Source organism: Mesoplodon densirostris, chromosome 1 (assembly GCF_025265405.1).
Source record: "Mesoplodon densirostris isolate mMesDen1 chromosome 1, mMesDen1 primary haplotype, whole genome shotgun sequence".
Taxonomy (NCBI): Eukaryota; Metazoa; Chordata; class Mammalia; order Artiodactyla; family Ziphiidae; genus Mesoplodon; species Mesoplodon densirostris.
Window position 1 is genome coordinate 43,118,825 of NC_082661.1, and position 22,423 is coordinate 43,141,247.

The 22,423-nt window shown below is 35.2% G+C and overlaps 1 protein-coding gene across 17 annotated transcripts in view; it reads right to left on the bottom strand.

The window, feature by feature from the left end:
* PCDH15 (protocadherin related 15) overlaps positions 1 to 22,423 on the bottom strand; it is a 729,696-nt gene that overhangs the window by 322,511 nt on the left and 384,762 nt on the right. For all 17 annotated transcript variants that reach the window (XM_060118371.1, XM_060118174.1, XM_060118091.1 and 14 more), the window contains one exon: positions 12,736 to 12,848. In XM_060118371.1, coding sequence (XP_059974354.1) covers positions 12,736 to 12,848 — 113 coding nt within the window. The remainder of the gene's footprint in view (positions 1 to 12,735; positions 12,849 to 22,423) is intronic.

Genomic DNA, 22,423 nt, shown 5'->3' on the forward strand with positions numbered 1-22,423 from the left:
TATATACAACTGTATATGTAATAACTCTGCTTAAATAATAACTATAAAGATAGTTATTATCTAATTATTATAGTTATTAGGTAACTACAGTAATAATTATTTTAAAATAACTATTAAATAATATGTTTATTAGATACCTGATATCTAATAAACATTTCAAATGTAACCTCTGAAAAAATGAAATTCTCATCTCCCACTACACAAACCTACTCCACAAACAGTCTTTCCCACTTTAATAGCAGCTCCATTCTTCCAGTTGCTCAGGCCAAGAATCTTGGAGTCACCTTTACTCCTTGGTTCTTTTCACACTTCACGTCTAATCTATGAGGACATTTTATTGACTATAACTTCCAAATATATGCAGGATATAACTACTTCTCACCTCTTCCACTATTACCACCCTGGTAGGGGCCAACCTACTATCATCTGCCACCTGGATGATTTACAATTCTCCATCAGCTTCTACCCTTGCCAGTAGCCCATTCTTTTATGTACAGCTCAGTGATTTTGTTAAATATTAGTCAGATCAAGTCACTTCTCTCATTAAAACCTCTCAATGATTTCCAATTTGACTCAAGGCTACGGGATCTGACCTCTTATTGCATTTATCATATTCTCCTTCTCACTAAATATGCTCTGACCATACTATATGCTGTTCCACTAAAAATCAGGCATATTCTTACCTCAGAACCTTTGCATTGGCTGTTCCCTCTACCTCAAATGCTATTCCCATAAATGTCCACATGAATCACATATCTTTTTCCACATGGCCTACATTGACCACCTCATTTAAATTATATCCCCAGCACTGGAATTTACAATGTAATTTGCTTTTCTTTATAGCACTTAACAGATAAAATATTTCAAAATTTGTTTATTATACTTGTAATTTATTGTCAGAATTATTCCACTAGAATATAACTTTCAAGATATCACGGATGTGTGACTATTCTGTTAATGTTTACTTCCCAGGCTTATTGTAGTAGCTAACATTGAATAGTCTGTCAATAAGTACTGAATGAATAAATGTTTTTTTTGTTTTTGTTTTTGTTTTTGTTTTTCTGTATGCGGGCCTCTCACTGTTGTGACCTCTCCCATTGCGGAGCACAGGCTCCGGACTCGCAGGCTCAGCCGGCCATGGCTCACGGGCCCAGCCTCTCCGTGGCATGTGGGATCTTCCCGGACCGGGGCACAAACCCGTGTCCCCTAGGATCGGCAGGCAGACTCTCAACCACTGCGCCACCAGGGAAGCCCTGAATAAATGTTCTTTTGGTAAGAAAGTCACACACTACTGCAAAAGCAAATGATGCTGTAATGAAAAGGAGGATTAGCAGAGTGATATTTGTCTCCCAGTCTATATCTAACCAACTTCACAACACCTGTTAAGTCCCTTACCCTCCCTTAATCACAGTAAATGACAATTTACAAGACAACTTGATTGTGTGACAATAATATATTCGAATTCAATTCAAATACATTCAATTGTGTGATACAATATATTCAAAATACTTACAAAAATTGCCTTGCAAGAAAATGTCTTGCTCAATAACTGTTAGTGTTATTATTGTTATTAAAAATAGTTTAAAGAAAATCTCCTGCTTGGAGTGATAGATGGGGAAAGAATTTAAAAGTTTTTTAAAAATTAATAATTTGTGTTTCCATCTTCTCATTTGATAATATATAATCAATGGATTTTATACTCCAAGAAATATTTCATGTCAGCAAACTTTAGAAGAAAAAACAATTCTTATGTTAATGTAATTAACTGTAGTTTTATTTTAAAATGTAAATTAAATGTTGCAACTAAAAAGGTAAAACCACATTTTAGTCTTGATAATTCTGATAATTTTGCATTTTTCCTATATTTATAATATTTAAAAATAAAAATGGAATTATATTGCATGTAAAAAAAAAGTCCTTTCTCTATGCATCTGTAAACCTAACCCTTTATTGCAACAAATGTCTGAGCATCATTCTTCACTAGACCTTTAAATTCTATGAGAGGGTAAACACTGTAAATTTGTCTGTTTCATACCTTACTAAATGTTTGGTCAGTTCCTGATATATGGAAGAATTCAAAAATAGGTTTGTTGTGAGTTTTGTGTATTTTCAATTTCAATAGGCTATGTATGTCTTTGCTTTACATAAATATTTTCTACAAATAAAATGAATGTGCCATGATTTTAATCCCCATTTTATAGATATTTACGGAGGGGTTGTTTTGGACATTCAAATGAAGTGAAATAAATTTTTGTGAATGTATAACATGAACACCTTAAGTTATGTGAATGCCACCTTTATTTGTGCATTTTAAAGGTTTTTCATATCTAACCAAGCTTACCTACAGATAATTGGTACTGATATGCATTCCTGCCAGTCATATAAAGATATATAAAGGGCCACAACCTATCTTCCTCACTCACCAATTGTGGTTCCCTGTTAATAGAAATGAGGGCTGTGAATAGGTGATCTACAGTCTTCCAGAATTTATCAACTTTTACATATAATACATATATAAATAAGCTGATATATATTTTTAGATACGGGGAGGTTTTTAAAATGGGCAGTGGTTTAAACAAAGAGATGTTTGCTCTGATTTGCTTTGTTTTTCCCTTAGTGCATGACTTAGACACATTTTCTTGTCAGACTGAGGCAAATTGATTACTTTAGCAAGGTTCTGACTGAGTACACTCTTATAGTGCATTAACACACTTTTTTATTTGCCAGTTTTCTTGCCTGTCTCTCCTATTAAACTATAGTCTTTAATCTCTAGTTCTTAGGACCTGTTTGACCAATTTTCACAAACATGGATACCTTAAGAAGGAAGGGGGATGGGGGGAGGCAAGGGGAGGGGAGAAGAGAAACAAGGAACAAAGTATGGATGGAAGGAGGAGGGAAGGAAAACAAATGGCAAAGCCATTTCTCTATATACCAGTAGTAAATGACAGGTAACTTTCAAAAATTATGGCAACCAGATAGGGCAGTGGTTCTCAAACTTTAGTTTACATAAGACTCAGCAGGAAAGCCTATTATAAAGCATATTCCCACATCCTCCCCACAAAGATTCTGATTCATATATCTTGGACAGGGATAAGAAATCTCCCTTTTGGGGTTTCCTTGGTGGCACAGTGGTTGAGAATCTGCCTGCTAATGCAGGGGACAAAGGTTAGAGCCCTAGTCTGGGAGGATCCCACATGCCGCGGAGCAACTAGGCCCGTGAGCCACAACTACTAAGCCTGCGCATCTGGAGCCTGTGCTCCGCAACAAGAGAGGCCGCGACAGTGAGAGGCCCGCGCACCGCGATGAAGAGTGGCCCCCGCTTGCCACAACTAGAGAAAGCCCTCACACAGAAATGAAGACCCAACACAGCAAAAATAAATAAATTAATTAATAAACTCCTACCCCCAACATCTAAAAAAAAAAAAAAAGAAAAAAGAAATCTCCCTTTTTATCAAACTCCTTGGGTGGTTATAATGTGAGTACTTTGAAAGACACCCTTCTGGGTCTGGTTACTTCATGCTTGAGCTATGCCCACACTCGAATTTCTGGAAAATCTTTCTTTGTAGTCCTACTGGTTAGCAAAGATGACCAGTAAGGCTCCATGACAATACTGTATATCCAATAAAACACTGGTGTCATGTAGTAGACTTAACTAGCTTCTGGTAATTGATGCTACATATAATACTACATTCAAATGGGCAGGTTGAGTGCCATTAAAAATGTTTTATGATTGTAGCATAACAAAGGATTGCATGTATATAAATGTGAATATTCTGCACATAATAAATTCAGTCTGCTACTGTTCATAGGTCAAGATCAAATCTTCTTGACATTTCAGTTCTTAATTAATTGAAATTTAATTATGGATTATTCTATGCACACACACACATATGTATGTACATATTTCTGATTATGTTGCTCTCAAATGAAAGGTTCTTCCATGTTTTCTAAGAAAACCTAAGAAGTGGGAATATTGACAAAACCTTCCATCCAGTTCTCCACCTGGAAACACTGGTAAGGTCTTTGACTAGGTTAGTTGACTAAGTTAGGGTTTTAAGATCTATAAGATCTAGGGATATTCATTTGTGTATGTGGACCTATAAATTTTATCTCACATTTCACCATATCCCAATGAAAATAAGACTGAAAGTTCTGGTGTCTGATGGGAAAGTACTACAGGGAAAATCTTCATTTAATCTTTATGGAAACTTCTACAACTGCAGGTTCAATCAGGACGTCTGACATGTATTTATTTACTTATTTGTCTGTTTTTCTAATTACTATTTTAATTTTATACTGCCTTACCAAGTTCCCAAGTGATTTTAAAATATGGTTATATCTCAAATTTAAGTTCCCTGAAAATCACATGAGCATCTTGATTCAGTGAATAGAGCCCTAAAATCTTCCTTTCAAAAACAAGCACATCACATGATCTTAACATGTCCAATCAATAGCCCTTTGAGAATCAATTGCTGTCTAGCATTTTGACTCCTCTCACACATGTTTGTAGGCAGCTGTTACACTCAAAAAAAGCCAAGGTGGAACACCTTAGGTCAATTCTGCTCTAGCCTCTTATGCAAGCTGTTACTGTTTTCAGCCTTTAAGTAAAGTCTCAAATTTCAGTTTGGACCTGAGGGTCGGAAGTAAAAGTGGAGGAAACTCACTTATATAAGGGAGTTCTCCACAGGATCCTGTTCAGCTCACTAAACTCTACAAGGGCTGGGGGTTGAAGCCCCAGTGACTGTAAAAGTTTACATTTCCCTTCTTTGTACACACAGTTTTCTTTTGGAACGTCTTAGGGAGAGATGGCTGTGGTAAGCCTGTGTTCCCTGGATCAAAGATCATATTAATATTTCTGACTAATTAATAATTAAAATAAGTGCATTCTATTGCTTCTTGACCCTTGTTATACTATTATATTGCTTTAAAACCTACAGAAACTTCATTTATTTAAACTTTACTACTCTAAAAATTAAAGAATACATAGTCTGACAACAGCCTATTTATGACAATTACTAAAAATATTTAAGAACTTGCAAAACCATAAAATAATTTATCAGATAAAACACAAAGAATTGTTTTGTATCTTATACAACTGATTTGTTTGTAATGCCATAAGCATAGCGAAAGAGTGCATTTCTGTTTGGAAATAAAAACATTTTCTGTTTGACAAAAAAGAAAAGATATCTTTACCAGACAGACTATAAACAATGCACTCCCAAAGAGGTTTATAATATGACAAAAAATAATATTGACACATTTCCCATCTAGAAAATATTTTTAAGTACATTCTATCTTCATTTGATGTAAGAATATGCCCACTGGGCTTCCCTGGTGGCGCAGTGGTTGAGAGTCCACCTGCCGATGCAGGGTACAAGGGTTTGTGCCCAGTCCTGGAGGATCCCACATGCCGCGGAGCGGCTGAGCCCATGCATCCAGAGCCTGGGTTCCGCAATGGGAGAGGCCACAGCAGTGAGAGGCCCGCGTACCACAAAAAAGAAAAAAAAAAAGAATATGCCCACTGTGTTTATAACTTATTGCAATGAAAACATGAATCCTTGGAGCTTCTGTATATTTTTCAATAATAAAAATCTTTCTCTGTGCTTAAAGCTTGAGATATAAACTGACACTAGAATGACTAAGGCAATTTTGAATGATTTAAAGAAGAAAAACCCAGTTGCTCCCGGAGAGACCACAGATTCAGAAAACTCCTGCCAAGCACAGATATATCACACTATTTGGCTGGTGGTTTGAACATGAGAATCATCTTGGCTATAAACAGCATGGTGAGCCAGAGACAAAATTATGATTGTGATGGTGTAGTAACTTTTTTCTGGAGTGCTTCTAATTCATGTTGTATTCCCCTTATTTTGCCCTGCCCTTCACTTCCTCATCCAGGAAATGTCTATGCTGGATTCTGATTCCATTCCCACAGAGTATTCTCTCCACTAGGAGAAAGCTCTCTCCTAAGGTGCCTTTGTGAACTGATGGACTGGAATAGTCCATCCTGGAATATTTGAATTTCAAAAAATCATCAGTATACAAAAAAAGTCTGTCTCTAAGTGGGTTATTTTTCAGAGCCTGGAAGGTAATGAGAATGGGAGTTTTTCCTATGTACTAGTCTGTTCTTGAGAAAAAACTAGTGTAAAGACTTGTTTAGCTTTCAAGTCTTTAGATATACCCTTTTAATTTCATTTTCTATGCAACAACCAAGAAGCCTATGAAGAAAGATTACTTGAGAACATTCATGTAGGAGGGTTAAGGTAGTTTCTGTGTGTGAAGGGGTGTGTAGTGGGGAGATATGGCAAGGTCTGCTCAGAGTGTCTTTCACGTGAACATTCTACAATATTTAGACTTGCTGTTGTACTCTTACAATGACCTCTGCTGACAAGAGGGCCTTGCCAAAATCAAGGGACTGTGATGAGAATGGATAAATTGCTTCTCTTCTTCCAAACAGTTGCAGGTCACCTTGTGAAGAAAGAGGCCAAGTAAAATATCACTTCTGTGTGTCTTTTGTCAGCTTGCACATTTGGACAGCCACTATATTCAACTGCTGTATTCTATTTTTGTTCTAACTAACCTAGCAGGATGAATAACAACATGAGAAAAGAGGACACCATATATTCTTTCCTTGTATTAATTTCCATAATTGTCATAATAGTCAATTAATTTAGCTTAGTACTTAGAAGTTTTAGAAATGTGAACAAGCAGGAGTAAACAAAAGGATACAGTGTTCTTTCTGAAGAAACAAACATAATGTTTTATGTGACAATCTACTAAACTAAAAAAAATAGAATGTAAAATTAAAAGATGAACATTTAGCAAATGTATCAAATATGTCAGTGGATTTCTAAAAGTGTATTATTCATTAAGACATCAATGGAGGGATTGTTGTTTCAATACTGATAAGAAATAATAACTGAAATTTCTGTGGGATAATTTTCTCTAAAACATACAAAGGACTTTCACTCTTAATAGACTTAACTTCCTTACCTTATAGATCTTGCTACTGGGCAGAGGAAGTGAGCTTACTTTTCACTTAACTGCTGAACTAAGATGTGATATATGTGTATTTTATTCTTTCAGTGGGAATCCATAAGAATAGGGAGAGGCATATATGGCTAGAATATTTCCAGAATTATGAAAGTATGTCATCTATAGAATTTGTCTTTCTTCCTATGGCTGGACAACGTCAGCTCTGATTTTATTTTTTTCTTATCATAACCCTGGCTCACTGAAAGATCCTATTCAATATTTCTCAAAGGGAGCATCTAAGCCCTTCTTCTCTCCTTTTAATTTCTCTATTTGTGTGTGTGTCTCTCTCTTTCTTTTTTTTTTTGATAAACTGACAATCCATACACCACAGCAGAATGATAGTAACTTATACTTCACATTCTCCTTAACAGATTTAATGAATTTTGATAGCTCTCTCATGTTCATGGGGGATGCCATCCTTTTTATTTTGAGAAGTGATGACTGATGATCTGTGACTTCTTACTCTGTCTGTCTGCCCCTAATGCCTGATCTTTCAAATCAACAAAGTTTTCTTTTGGAATTTCATGTAGTGGGCAGTTTATCAACTGGCTTGAAGGCAATATGGAGCAGCATGATCTATTTTTTGTGTTAGCAGTATCTATTGGCAATGTGGGGAGATGGACAGGATGCATGAAAAAGAGGCTAAAATCTTAGAGATCACTTGTGTGAGATGATGGGCCTTAAGGATGAAACCTAGAGAACTGCAGTGGGCATGGAGAGTTGGGGGAGACATTCAAGAGAAATTCCAGATGTATCTGGATAGGACTTGAAAAGTGAATGGATAGGGCCATACAGGAGCTGGTGTCTCAGAAGAACTGGGAACTCCTAGCTTGGGTGACAAGCTGATTGTAATATTATTAATTGAAATAAAGAAGCCGAGGTTTCAAACAGATGTATATACTTTACTACGTTAGTTTGATGCAATTGCAAAATACTAGGAGTAGTTATTCATCCAGTACTTGGAAATACAGATGTAGAAATCAGAAGGGAAATATGTCTAAAAGTACAATTTCCATACTTTCCATACCTCTTCCTTTAGGCAAAGCTTTCATACATTTCTATCTCCTCAACACCAAGCAAAATATCAGGCACTCAGAAAGGATGTGGCAAATTGAAAACTAGCAAATGTCATATGGCTTAAAGATAGTGAATCCTAGTTACCCATTGAATTCCTAAGCAGTAAAGTAAAATTGATACCATTATTCAAATAGAGGCCAAATATTTTCTAGGGTTGTGGCATTAGAGATTCATGTGGAGGATCAAGGGCTGTAGTCACTGTCCTTGTAGGCCTCAATCATTTCTTGCACGCTGTTGTCCTGTGACTCTCAAATTACTAAAGCAAAGTAACTCACCAGGAGAACTGGCAAATTAACTCTACTATTCAAGCTCACCAGTTTCAATTCTGTGGCTCATTTACTGTGTAAAATATGTATATTTTCCTTAGAAGGAGAATTTTTTGTTTGTTTGTTTAAATACAGTCATAAATAGCTTTAAACTGTCTTAATATAGGTATGGCTTTTTTCCAGGGATTGAATTTATTCGAGAAGTTCCTTGCACCTTTATTCTTGACATAGGCAGGATAAAATTCTATCAAATACATGCACTTTCAAATATATGTATTTAAATGCAATGAAGATGCAGTACCCAAATCCAGCAGCCTTAAAAGATTTACTGTGCCAGGGAGAAAGCCATTACAAGAAATATGTATTGAGCACTTTTATACATTGTACGTGGATAGACGTATGGGCTTGGGCCACAATGTTGAAGAAATATATTACAATCTGCCCTCCCTCCTATAAAGGCCAGGGGAAAATAAACAGGCAAATTCTATATAGAACGATCAAAGCTACCACAGGGACTAGTAGGATGCAAGGAGGGGCTTCCGATCAGTGGTCATGCCTTTCCAGAGGAACAGTCTCTCTTGACATAAGAAGCATCAATGAAATATCAGTGTGAATTAGACTGCTGATTAAAAAAAAAAAAAAAAGGAGGAATGATTCAGGAAGAACAGCACATGCCTGGAGGCTAGAAAGAGCATGGTGAGTTTAAGGCAGTGCAAGTGGTTGAGTATGGCTGGCACAGAAAGTATGAGGGGTGACTGATGAGAGCTTAGGGTTAATTATGCCCATTATGTGGAAAGAAAAGATGTTAAAGGTCAGCCTGCTAGGCAGTATAAGTAGGTCAATGAACAACAACATGAAAATCAGAGGGACCATGATACAGTGATATTTGTGGTATCATTGTGACCCTTGCTATTAGTTGTTAATTAAAGAGATTTAGACAGGTACCTCCCTGGTGGCACAGTGGTTAAGAATCCGCCTGCCAATGCAGGGGCCACGGGTTCGAGCCCTGGTCCAGGAAGATCCCACATGCCGCAGAGCAACTAACCCCATGTGCCACAACTACTGAATCTGTGCTCTAGAGCCTGCAAGCCACAACTGCTGAGCCCTCATGCCACAACTACGGAAGCCCGTGCGCCTAGAGCCCGTGCTCCGCAACAAGAGAAGCCACCGCAATGAGAAGCACACGCACTGCAATAAAGAGTAGCCCACGCGCAGCAATGAAGACCCTACGCAGCCAAAAATAAATAAATAAAAGAAAAATTTTAAAAGAAGAGCGATTTAGACAAAAAAATTATGTTTGAGCAACTGAAAGACAGTGAATTATTGATAATTTATCCATTTAATGCTTGTATTAGATGCCCAGAGTATAAATATATTAATTATTAATATTTTTTAAAAATTCTGCACTTCTAATAATGAAGATTAATGTTCTGGACTTTGTTAGAGACACTCCATGCATGAACTAATTCATCATCATCTGGAATCTAAAATGTGCTTTCATATTTCTATTGCATAATTGTTTTTTGCTGTATAACTATGGTGATCACATAAACTTTCACCCAAACTGGGACATTTTTGAGGGTGAAAGATATGTTATGAATAATTACACAAGGCAATAGGCATACATATGAACTGTCCTGGGCAAACCCAGGACTGGCTATGATTCTTATTCAAAACGTGTGTTTCATTTTAAAGTGTGCTTAAATGATTGCAATTATGTAAAATTTGGAATAGTGTTTTGAAATGGAACACCCTTTTCTCTTTTAATTAGATGTGTTTTAATCCTTTAATATTCTAAAGTTGGTGAACTACTCCATTTTGCCTTCCTAGTTTCACCTTCACATTTTTATTTGTCAGTATACTTAGTAAATAACTGTCAGAAATAGATAAAATGAAGATGATAAATTTCTAATTTGTGACACCAGCTGTTAAATGTGCATTCAGCTTTTTAAAGCAGAATTCTTCAAAGTCTAAAAGAGGATACTTCATTGTATTTTATTTTCCCTTAGTTTCCAAAACAGAAATTGGGATCAAGTCCAATAAAAAAAAATTATGGCCAATGAAAAATGAAGCATTATTAAAATAAGAAAAAGGGAAGAATTTGAAAGACTTACTGCAGAGGAGAACTACCAGATTGTAGCACTTCAATGGATCCTTATACAATGACACAATACTCAGCTAATATTCAAGCAAGTGGCACATTATTATTCTTACAGATTGATACCTTTGCTTATTATCCCCTTGACTGCACACAAAACACAATAATTTGAATCTAATAATGTCGGTAAAAACTTCCATTAATAATATAAAGTGTTATTAAAACAAAAAAAAATTATCGTGGCCCGTCCCAATTGATTTTTGTTTCTATAATTGATAGACTGAGTTTCACTATACCTTGGTACACCAGGACAACTGACTTTGATAATAAAGAGAAATAATTGATTTCAGATTTCAAGTGGGGCAGTTTGGAAACAGTGCTTTGTCAAGTTTCTTAACTCCCACAGAGTGTAGCACTACAGAGCTCCAGGTAGATCCACAGGAGACAATGGAAACACATTTTGGAGTTTTATATAGTCCAATGATAATTAAAATAAAACCATGCAAGATGAATCTCATGCGTGACTATTTTACATAAATGGTAAAAAGAGCCCTTCTTTGTTGAATGACTCCCAAACCCCTACTGAATGAAATCCAAGGAAATTGCAGTCGAACATAAGGCTCTCTCCAAGGTCTGGCTCTATACCTCATTTCCCTGTTAACTGCTCGTAGCCTGGTACATCATGCCTCCAAGCTTTTGCTTCTGTTCTTCCTTATGGTCAAACATATTTCCTGCTTTCATTCATTAGCCAAAGCCATCCAATACAACACTGAGTTTGGGATAATCCCCAGAAAATCTTCCCTGAGTCCCAGATTAATTTAAATATCCTTAATCTGTGCTTTGTTAGAGCTTTTACGTTGCCTTCCTGTTAGCAGTTGATGTGTTGTATTTGATTTATCAGCTTACTTGATTCTTTTCCCTTCTATACTACCTATTCTTCAAGGACAAAGAAACACTAAATAAATACAGAATCTAGTGTGTATAACATAATCGGTGCTACCAAAATATGTCCTAATTTGAGCTAAAATTAAATGTATCGATGTATTATTGTTTGCAGTTCCACTGACAGATAATTAAATCAGAAAACCATTTCTAAGGAACTGCATCTTGGTGAAGTGAAATAAGTATGGCTTTAGCTTAGATAAACTTAAATTTGAATTTCAATTCTGCTGCTTATTAATGATGTAACTCTGATTCAGTCACTTGCCCTATCTGAAATTTAGTTTTGACATTTGTACCCATAAGCATAGTACTAAGTACTAAGGTTGTGGCTATAAAATATACATAAAACACCTTGTACAATGTACATGCTCAGTAAGCTTCTTAACCTTACTTCCTTTCAACACTTTTAAATGAAAAAAAAAATGCCATAGGGCTGCATATCTATATCTATTTGTTGTATGTTTAGATATGAAAAAGTCAGACAATACACACTAGACATACTGTGTGTCCTTGCTTATTTCTGTTCTTTTACTTAAAATGCTTTTCTCCTAGCCCAGATCTCTATTTGGTAAATTCTTACTCTTCCTTCACTGCTCAGCTCAAATCTTACCTTCTCAGTAAAGTCTCTAAGAATTAACGGATAGATCTTCTGGGTTTCCACATACCTTTGTAATGATATTATTACAATATATTATATATTATTAAATCAAAATTGTAATGCCAAATGGATTCCCTTAGCTTTGAAAAATTTTGTGGTTGAAGATCATTTTTCAAAATAAAGAAATAATGAAACATATACTAAAATAATTTCTGGACAAGCAAGATCTTTTCTTTTTAGTTTTGAAAAAGCAATAACATTAAAAAACATAACACATTATTAAAATAAAAATATATATAAAGCCAGGCACTTTTTAAATACATTCATTGGTTAAGCTTTTGTGGTCAAAAATTAAACCCACTTGGTAAAAAACAAACAAACAAACAGAAACCTAAACTAAATGTTAGAAGATGTAATAAATTATAGTATGTAGAATTACATACATTTGACCAAGGCATCTATTACATATAAAAAATCAGTATTTGAATAGCACTGTAATATAAAAAGTTATGTTAAAGAAAAGCAACATGATGTATTAGAACAGTTGCACTTCACCTTTTTAAAGAAAAATTGGCTAATTGCAGTTCAAATTAATTTTATTTTTTATAGCTTAAAAGTCCATACAGTAGCCTCTAGAGGATTCGGTGATAAACACAAGAACATTAGAACATTAGCTATATTTATAAACTCAAGAACATTAAGCAATTAGTTAAATTTACCTTAATAACCAAATCAAACTTCTGGTGAAAGTCTCTATTTACTGGCTCCAGGAGACTAAGTTCTGCAGTCCTTGGATGCATATGAAAAAATCGTGGGTAATCCTCAGGAGTCCCTGAAAGGCATTGATATTTCAGCACTTAAATGAGAACAATAAGTAATATGTGTATTTGCTATATCTATTTCCCTCATTAATTGAGGAAAAAAATCATAATTTTATTAGTAAATTAAGTTTCAAAATTATACAATCTAGGGAAAGCAGATGCAAATGTGGTATATCAGTCATTAGTTTATGAGTAAGAGGCTGAAAATACTTGTTTGGATGATTTTCCAAATATCTTTTATTAAGTGAGCACTTTAATTAATTTGAAACTTCATCACATAAAAGAGATATAAAGTGTATCGAGAACAAATTTTGAATTATAAAGTTGTATTTTAGTGGTACATAAATCTTAATTATAATCTGCATGGTCTTCCACCATATCTTGTGACAATGACTAGTAATTTGTACCAAATATCAAGTTGCTTGGAAATTAAAATAAGAATATTCTGTTCTAGCTGGCAAATATTTTTCTTAAGAAGTATTCAGCTAAATATATCAAACATATGAAATAAATATTTTGAATTACTCAGTGTCTAGAGAGGATATTTCTTTGTTTTTTGTGGTACGCGGACCTCTCACTGTTGTGGCCTCTCCCGTTGCGGAGCACAGGCTCCAGACGTGCAGGCTCAGCGGCCATGGCTCACGGGCCCAGCCGCTCCGTGGCATGTGGGATCCTCCCGGATCGGGGCATGAACCCGTGTCCCCTGCATCAGCAGGTGGACTCTCAACCACTGCGCCACGAGGGAAACCCGAGGATATTTCTTAAATGCAGTCATTTTAGTGAGTTGAAATTTTCTTGAATTGTATCATCTTCCTTTGTATAATACAACATTCTTTTTTTCCAAAGTGAAGACAAAGTGGAAGTCAACTCATATAACTGTGAAATATATGCATTTAGCATAACAATAATGATAAGAATAAAATAACATGGCTGCCAATTATTGAATCCTACACTGTACTAAATGCTTTATATAAGTAATCATTGATAACTCTGTAAATCATTCCCATTTTACACAGGAGAACTTAGGAGATTTGCAATATTAAGTAATTTGTCCAAAGTCAAAGAGACAATGTCAGACAGAACTTGCATTCAAATCTAGGTTGACAGACGCCAAACATATCCAAAAATGCATTAATTGCTATACTCTTTTGCTTCAACTATGAAACAAGAAAGAAAATTTTCCTGGGCATTATGTGAGGGGAGAAAATGTGTGCCAGTAAAATAGACTTAAAAATCCAGAAATTGGGCTTCCCTGGTGGTGTAGTGTTTGAGAGTCCGCCTGCCGATGCAGGGGACCCGGGTTCGTGCCCTGCTCCGGGAGGATCCCATATGCCGTGGAGCGGCTGGGCCCGTGAGCCTTGGCTGCTGGGTCTGCGCGTCCGGAGCCTGTGCTCCACAACGGGAGAGGCCACAACAGTGAGAGGCCCGCGTAACGAGAAAAAAAAAAAAAATCCAGAAATTAGGGCTTCCCTGGTGGCGCAGTGGTTGAGAGTCCACCTGCCAATGCAGGGGACATGGGTTCGTGCCCCAGTCCGGGAAGATCCCACATGCCGCGGAGTGGCTAGGCCAGTGAGCCATGGCCGCTGAACCTGCATGTCCGAAGCCTGTGCTCCGCAACGGGAGAGGCCACAATGGTGAGAGGCGCACATACCGCAAAAAAAAAAAAAAAAAAAAATCCAGAAATAGTCAAAATTGCGCTTATGATAAAGGAGCCGTCTCAAAATAATAGGGGAAAATGGATTTTTGAATAGGAGCATTAACCTAATAGGAGAGACAGAAAATGATAAAATTGTGTCTATTCTTCATACAAAAAACTAGAGTACCCCAAATGGAGAAGATATTCATGCACAATAAGCAATAAAACAACATAAGAGCTAGTAATAGATGAAAGCATGGATGAATTCTATTCTGTGAGAGTGGGCATAACTTTCCTACCTATGACTCAAAATAAAGAATTAATAAGGAAAAAGAGTGATAAATTTAATGGCATTACAAATTGCATGGCAAAACACAATAAACAAAGTAAAACTGGAGGTGATAAAATAGGGAAATATTTGTATTTACGTCAGAGACAAAGGCTTATATCCTTAACATATGTAGATCTGCAAATTAGAAAAGTAAAAGATCAGCAATATATTTTATTTTATTTTATTTATTTATTTATTTTTTTTTGCTGTACGCGGGCCTCTCACTGCTGTGGCCTCTCCCGTTGCGGAGCACAGGCTCCGGACACACAGGCTCCGCGGCCATGGCTCGCGGGCCCAGCCGCTCCGCGGCATGTGGGATCTTCCGGGATCGGGGCACGAACCCGTGTCCCCTGCATCGGCAGGCGGACTCTCAACCACTGCGCCACCAGGGAAGCCCTCAGCAATATATTTTAAAAAAAAGTTTTGGGATAGAGAATGAACAGAGAGTTCACAGAAAGAGAAAGGCAGACGACTCTTGACCACACACAAAGATATTCACCTTTATACATAAGAAGAAAAACTCAAAACCACACTGAGATTCTATTTCTCTCTTGCTCAGTTAGCAATGGACCAAGGTGGATGCCAAAATCTATGAACTGAATTTTTGCTAACGATCCCACCATTTTTCTCACTATATTGGTTCAAATCTCCTTATTCTTCTAATACAACTCTGCATATATTTTCCAAATGATTCTTTCTTGTGTCATTCTCTCCATGGGTTTCACTTATACATTGTTAGCCTCTCATTCAGAGTCTTGTCATTTCATTGTACCACTGTGATAGCCTCCTAAATCTTCTAACATCCCATTTACTTATAATCACTGAAATGAACTTTACTTGAACTAAATGCCACTTTACTCTCCCAGTTAGCTACATACAATTTTTACTTATTGTTTACTGTGGTGATCCCCAAAGTAGGATTGAGGAAAAAATATCAAACCTCTTGAATTTCTATGATATCAGTTGTAATATCTCCTCTTTCATTTATAATTTTATAAATTTGAGTCATCTTTCTTTTTAGTCTAGTAAAAGGTTTGTCAACTTTGTTCACATTTTCAAAAAAACAGCTTTTAGTTTTATTGATCTTTTCTATTGATCTATTCTATTTCTGTTTCTTGTTTCTGTTTTATTTATTTCTGCTCTAATATTCATTATTTCTTTCCTTTGTTAACTTTGGGCTTAATTTGTTTTCATATTTCCAATTCCTTCAGGTGTAGAGTTAGGTTGTTTATTTCTGATTTTATTTTTCTTAATGTAGGCATTTCTCACTGTAAACTTTCCTCTTAGAACTGCTTTTGCTGCATCACCTAAGCTTTGGTGTGTTGTGTTTCCATTTTAGTTTGGTGTGTTGTGCTTCCATTTTTATTATTATATAATTGTCTGGTGTACAGCATTATAGTTAAATATTTGTATACACTACAGAGTGATCACCACCACAAGTCTAGTTACCATCCAGCACTATACCCTCTTCACCCATTTTGTCCATCCCTCAGCCTCATTCCCCTCCAGTAAATACTTATCTGTTCTCTGTATCTATGTTTTCTTTTGTTTTATTTGTTCATTGTTTTTTTTATATTCCACATATGAATGAAATTATACAATATCTGTCTTTCCCCATTTGATTTACTTCACTTAGCATAATACCCGCAAGGTCCATCCATATGGTCACAAATGGCAGGATTTCATTCTTGTTTATGGCCAAATACTATTCCATTGTGTGTGTACAAATGTATATGTATATATGTGTATGTATATATATATATATATACATACACATATATACAGTGGTATATATAGATATTTTTATATATATTTATATATATACCACTTCTTTATCCATTCATCCATCACTGGATACTTGTTTCCATATCTAGGCTACTAGATAAATAATGCTTCAGTGAACATAGGGACACATATATCTTTCAAGTTAGTGTTTTTGTGTTATTTGCATAAATACTCAGAAGTGGAATAGTTGGGTCATATGATAGTTCTATACTTAATTTTTTGAGGACTCTCCATATTGTTCCAAAGTGGTAGCACCAATTTACAGTCCCACCAGCAGTGTGCAAGGATTCTCTTTTCTCCACATTATCTCCAACATTTGTTATTCCTTGTCAATTTGATAATACTTATTCTAACAGGTATGAGTTGATATTTCATTGTGATTTACATTTGCATTTACCTGTTGATTAGTAATGTTGAAAACTTTTTCATGTGACTGTTGGCCATCTGTATGTCTTCTTTAGAAAAATGTCTATTCAGATCCCCTGCTCATTTTTAAATCATGTTGTTTGTTTTTTATTTTGCTGTTGAGTTGTATGATTCCTTTATATATTTTGGATATTAACCCCTTATAGAATATATGATTTGCAAATACCTTGCCTTTTCATTTTGATGATTTCCTTCACTATGCAGAAGCTTTTTTGTTCCTCTCATTCTAGAGTTAGTAAATTGTTTCTTCTCTATTTTATTCCTAGTCAACATAACTAGAAGTTTGTCAGTTTTACTGCTTCTTTCAAATAATCAATTTTTAGTTTCATTGACTTTATCTATTATTTTTCTATTCTCCATTTGATTAATTTCCACTCAGTTCTTTATTATTTCTATCCTTATGCTTGCTTTCTTTTTTTTTTTTTTTTTTTTTTGTGGTACGCGGGCCTCTCACTGTTGTGGCCTCCCCCGTTGTGGAGCACAGGCTCCGGATGCGCAGGCTCAGCGGCCATGGCTCACGGGCCCAGCCACTCCGCAGCATGTGGGATCTTCCCGGACCGGGGCACGAACCCATGTCCCCTGCATCGGCAGGCAGACTCTCAACCACTGCGCCACCAGGGAAGCCCTGCTTTCTTTATTTTAGTTTCCTTTTCCAGGGTTTTAGTGTGAACAATTACATTGCTGATTAAGAATTTTTCTTCTTTTTTAATGTTGGCATGTACAACTATACATCTCCTTCTGACTGTCACTTAAGCTGCATCCTATACGTTTTGGTATAATGTATTTTCATTTTTATTTATCTCAAAGTATTTTTCTAATTTCCTTTGTAATTTCTTATTTGAGCCATTTGTTATTTAGTAGTTGTTGTTTAATTTGTGAGTCTGCAAATTTTCCTTTGTTATTCACCTCTAATTTCATTCCTTTGTGGTCAGAGGATATAGTTTGTATGATTTCAATCATTTTCAGTTTAATGAGACCTGTTTTACAACCTAGCATTTGGTCTATACTAGAGAGTATTCTTGAGAAGAATGTATATGCTATTGTTTGGGATTGAGCATTATATTGATGTCTATAGGATCTGGTTGGTTTATAATGTTGTTCAATTCTTCTTTTGCCTTTCTGATCTTCTGTCTAGTTTTCAATCCATTATTGAAAGTATAATATTGAAGTATTTAACTACTGTGCTTGAATTGTCTATTTCCCCCTTCAAGTCTGCCAGTTTTTGCTTCACTTCTGGGCTCTATTGTTAGATGCATATATGCTTATAATTGTTATACCTTCTTGATGGGTTGACCCTTTTATCAGTATAAGATGTCTATCTTTGTCTCAAGTGAAAAATTTTATTTTCCAGTCTATTTTATCTAACATTAGTAGTGCTACTTCAGCTCACTTTTAGTTATTATTCACATAAACTACCTTTTTACATCCTTTTATGCTCCAACTAGTTATGTCTTTAAAATGTGTTTCTTACAGATAGCATGTAGTAAGATCATGTTTTTCTTTTTCTCTTTTTTATGTATTGTGCCAATCTGAATCTTTTAATTGGAACATTGAATCCATTTACATTGATTGTGATTACTAAGAAGATGGTATTTACCTCTGCCATTTTGCTGTCTTCTATATATCTTATGTTCTTTTTATTCCTCTATTGTTCCATTACTGCCTTATTTTTCATGTGTACTGCTTAAATTCCTTTGTTTTGTGCTTTACTATAAATCTTCAAATTAGGTAAACAATTAAATTGTTAAACTATTCTCCTAGCGGCTATCCTGGGAATTAAGATTGATGTCTTAATTTTTGGCAATCTAATTTGGACTAATAGCAACTTAACTTCAATAGTATATAAAAATTTTACTCCTGTATAACTCTTTTTTACCTTTGCTCTTTGCTGTTATTATCACAAGTTTCATGTTTCTACTTTGTCCATTAATATAGATGTATAATTATTGATTTATGATATTTTCTTTAAATCAAATAAGGGAAAGAAGAATTACTATCATGTGTGTGTGTATATATATATATATATATATATATATATATATATATATATATATATAATGTCTTTTATATTTAACTATGTAGTTATGTTTACCAGTGTTCTTTATTTCTTCATGTAGAACTGAGCTACTTTCTATTGTGCTTTCATTTCAGCCTTAGGTCTCTACCCTTCGGTATTTCTTGTAGCAAAGGTATGTTACTGATAAATTCTCAGATTATCTGGGAATATCTTAATTTCTTATTTATTTTTGAAGGATGTATTTGCTGTATTTAGAACTATTAATGAACATTTTTTTTTCCTTTCAGTTCTCTGAACATGTCATACTAATGTATTCCAGTATCCATGTTTCCTGATGAGAAGTCGGGTTATAATTTTATTGAGAATCAATTTCTATTATAAAGTCATCCCTTTTTTGTTACTTTTGAATTATTTTTTGTTTGTGTCATTTGACAGCTCGATTGGGATGTGTCTAAGCGTGGATTTATTGTAGGTCTATCCTTTGGGGGAGTTCAATTAGCTTCTTGAGGTATAGATTGTTTTCCTCAAATTTAGTTTTTGATCATTACTTATTCCTATATTCTTTCTGCCCCTTTCTGTTCTCTCCTTCTGGGACTCCTGTTATGCATAAATTGGTCTACAGAATGGTATTTTTTATGTCACTGAAGCTCTCTTTGCATTTCTTCATTCTTTTTCTCTTTCATCTTCTCAGATTTGGTAATTCAATTGACCTCTCTTCAAGTTTGCTAATTCTTTCTTCTTCCTGCTTGAATCATCATTGAGCCCTGCTAGTGAATTTTTAATTTCAGCTGTTATACTTTTCAACTCCAAAATTTGTTTCCTTTTTATAATTTCCATCTTTTTGTTGATATTCTCTATTAAGATGACATAGAATTGGCTCAGGCTACTGTGGGTAATCAATAGCAATGGCAGTAATTCCCCCATTGACAATAATGATGGTAGGACCAGTGAAGGGGTTGGCAATAGTCCCTGGATAACCTTTTTACACACATCAGCATCCACATCCTCAAGTCTAGTAAACCGACTATCAACAATGTGTGAAAGTAGAAGAGCTTGCCACCTAGCAACTGCGAAAACAAGCTCTGAAGAACACATACATTCAGAATTATCTGGATGGACATAAGGGAAACTAAGAGTTCTGGAAAAGTAGGTAAAATCAGAGCCATGGGAATCCTGTCTTGTGGCAAAGGAAAGGGTTTGTGCTTCTATTCTTAACAGTTTTGCATGACTTAGGAAACATACTTTATTTTTCTTCCTAATTGTAATAACAACATCAACTAACATTTATCGAGTGCGTTTTTCCAGGCACTAATATTGACATGAATTAGATCAAATTCTCAAAACCTTTTATAGAAAAATCTATTTTGATCAATCCCTTTGTCAAAGGTCTATTTTAAAGAGGAACAATCTGAGACAGAGAGATTAATTAACTCGCCTAACATTATATGAATAATAAGGGTTGAAGTCAGGATTTAAACATGGATAGTACAATTCCAGAGGCTATGCTCTCAACACTTACAATGTCCTCTCTGTCTTTTAGAAATGTACATACTATGAAAACATATCAATTTATTTAACTGAGCTGTGAAAACAAAGTTAATGATAGAGGTTATATATATTATGTAGTACTATCCATTATCCTAATGTTGGAGGTTGATGAAACTTAACATCATTACATCATTTTTCTGTTCTAATTCCTGCATTGGTTCCACGTTTCACTCAGAGTAAAAGCCAACAAAGCTCAATAGTATACAAGACTATATTTTCTGGTCCCCCTTATTTCTCATACCCTCTTTCTTCTACTTCCCCCTCACTGACTCCTCTCCAGTGCTACTGGCCTCATTGATGTTTCTGAGACTCATCAGGCAAACTCCTGCTTTTATCCCTGCCTAGAAACTCTTTTCCCAGATATCAACATGGTTATCTCCTTCAAGTTCTATAGGATTTTACTCAAATCTCACCTTTTCGATGAGACATATCCTGATCAATCCTATTTAATACTGGAACACCCATTCTGTACCTCCAATCCCATTCATCAGCTCGATTTTTCTCATAGCACTGACTACCATTTATTTTGTATAATAAATACATTTATTTACCACATTAATTGTTTATTGCCTGTTTCTGCTGCCCGAAAACCAGTGCTACAAAGTGAGGAATCTGTCTTGCTCAACAGAGTAAGCACTCATTTATTGAAAGAGATTAAATTTTTTAAAGTGAAAGAAACATGAATATCAGTGGATACTATCCCATTCTGAGTAACATGGTTCCCCAAGACTATCTTTAAGTGTAATGCTTTGTACTTTGCACAGGCTGCATCAACTATCTAAATAATTTTTATCCCATTTTATACTTGAAATCCCCTCTCTTTCTGCTAAAATAACTCTAAGCAATTTTCTTAGAAATCCTTAGTACTTTACTCCCATGAGACCACATGATATGTGGCTCATACTTTATTTGTAGTACTTAAAACCATGTATTTTAATTTATCTTTTGGCACGTTTCTATCCATAGACTCTATCCCTCCCTAACCTAGAACATTTATCCCTCATCTTTGTATCTATAGCATCTAGCATAGTAATTGACATATCGTCAAGCCCTCAGTTAATAAACAATGACTATTTCCTTTTATGTATACCAAACCCCCTACAGACTTAAAAGAGACTTCTGTTTATAAGTGCTTTAAAAAAGTTTAATAGTCTAATCTATACAACTGACTTATAATACGTATGTAGTTCTAGACACCAAAGGCTTCAAACAGAATTACTTGAATTTTCTTTACAGACAGCATTTCTAAGTAAGATATAGCATCATATTTTGAAACCTGTCTAATGTCTCTAGGTCGTTGTGTTGTTATATATGTGTACATGGGGTGGGAAGGTGTTAAGGGTAAAGTTAAATTCCATTGAACAGTTATTTTCAAGCATACTTCAGAAGTGACCTTCATTAAGAGATGTATGGTCTGTTTTCCATATATCTGTCTCTCTGGAGACTATAAATCATGCAAAGCAGCAACATCCATATTTTAGCAAAAACAATTTAAGAAGAGTGGCATGATCAGATTCTCATTTTTGCTTTTGGTACAACTGGCAGATATGCACAAGAATGGATTAAAATGGCTTCTGTGAAATTGTTCAAGGAAAAATTAACCAAGGGTATAATGTTTCCTTGGGGTAACATGATCTTTCTCTTTCTTTTTGGCTCTGATAGCTCTTATTTAATTGTCACATATTTTTAGAATTATGTAATGGTATCCAACCAATGATAAAGTACTAGTAGAGCAAACAGTGTAAGTTTTTCAATTGATTTTCAATTTTTTCTTAGAGAATTCTTTATGAGGTGATACAGAGGAAACTACCAATAGGTGGATTAAATCCTATTTTTGGAGTTG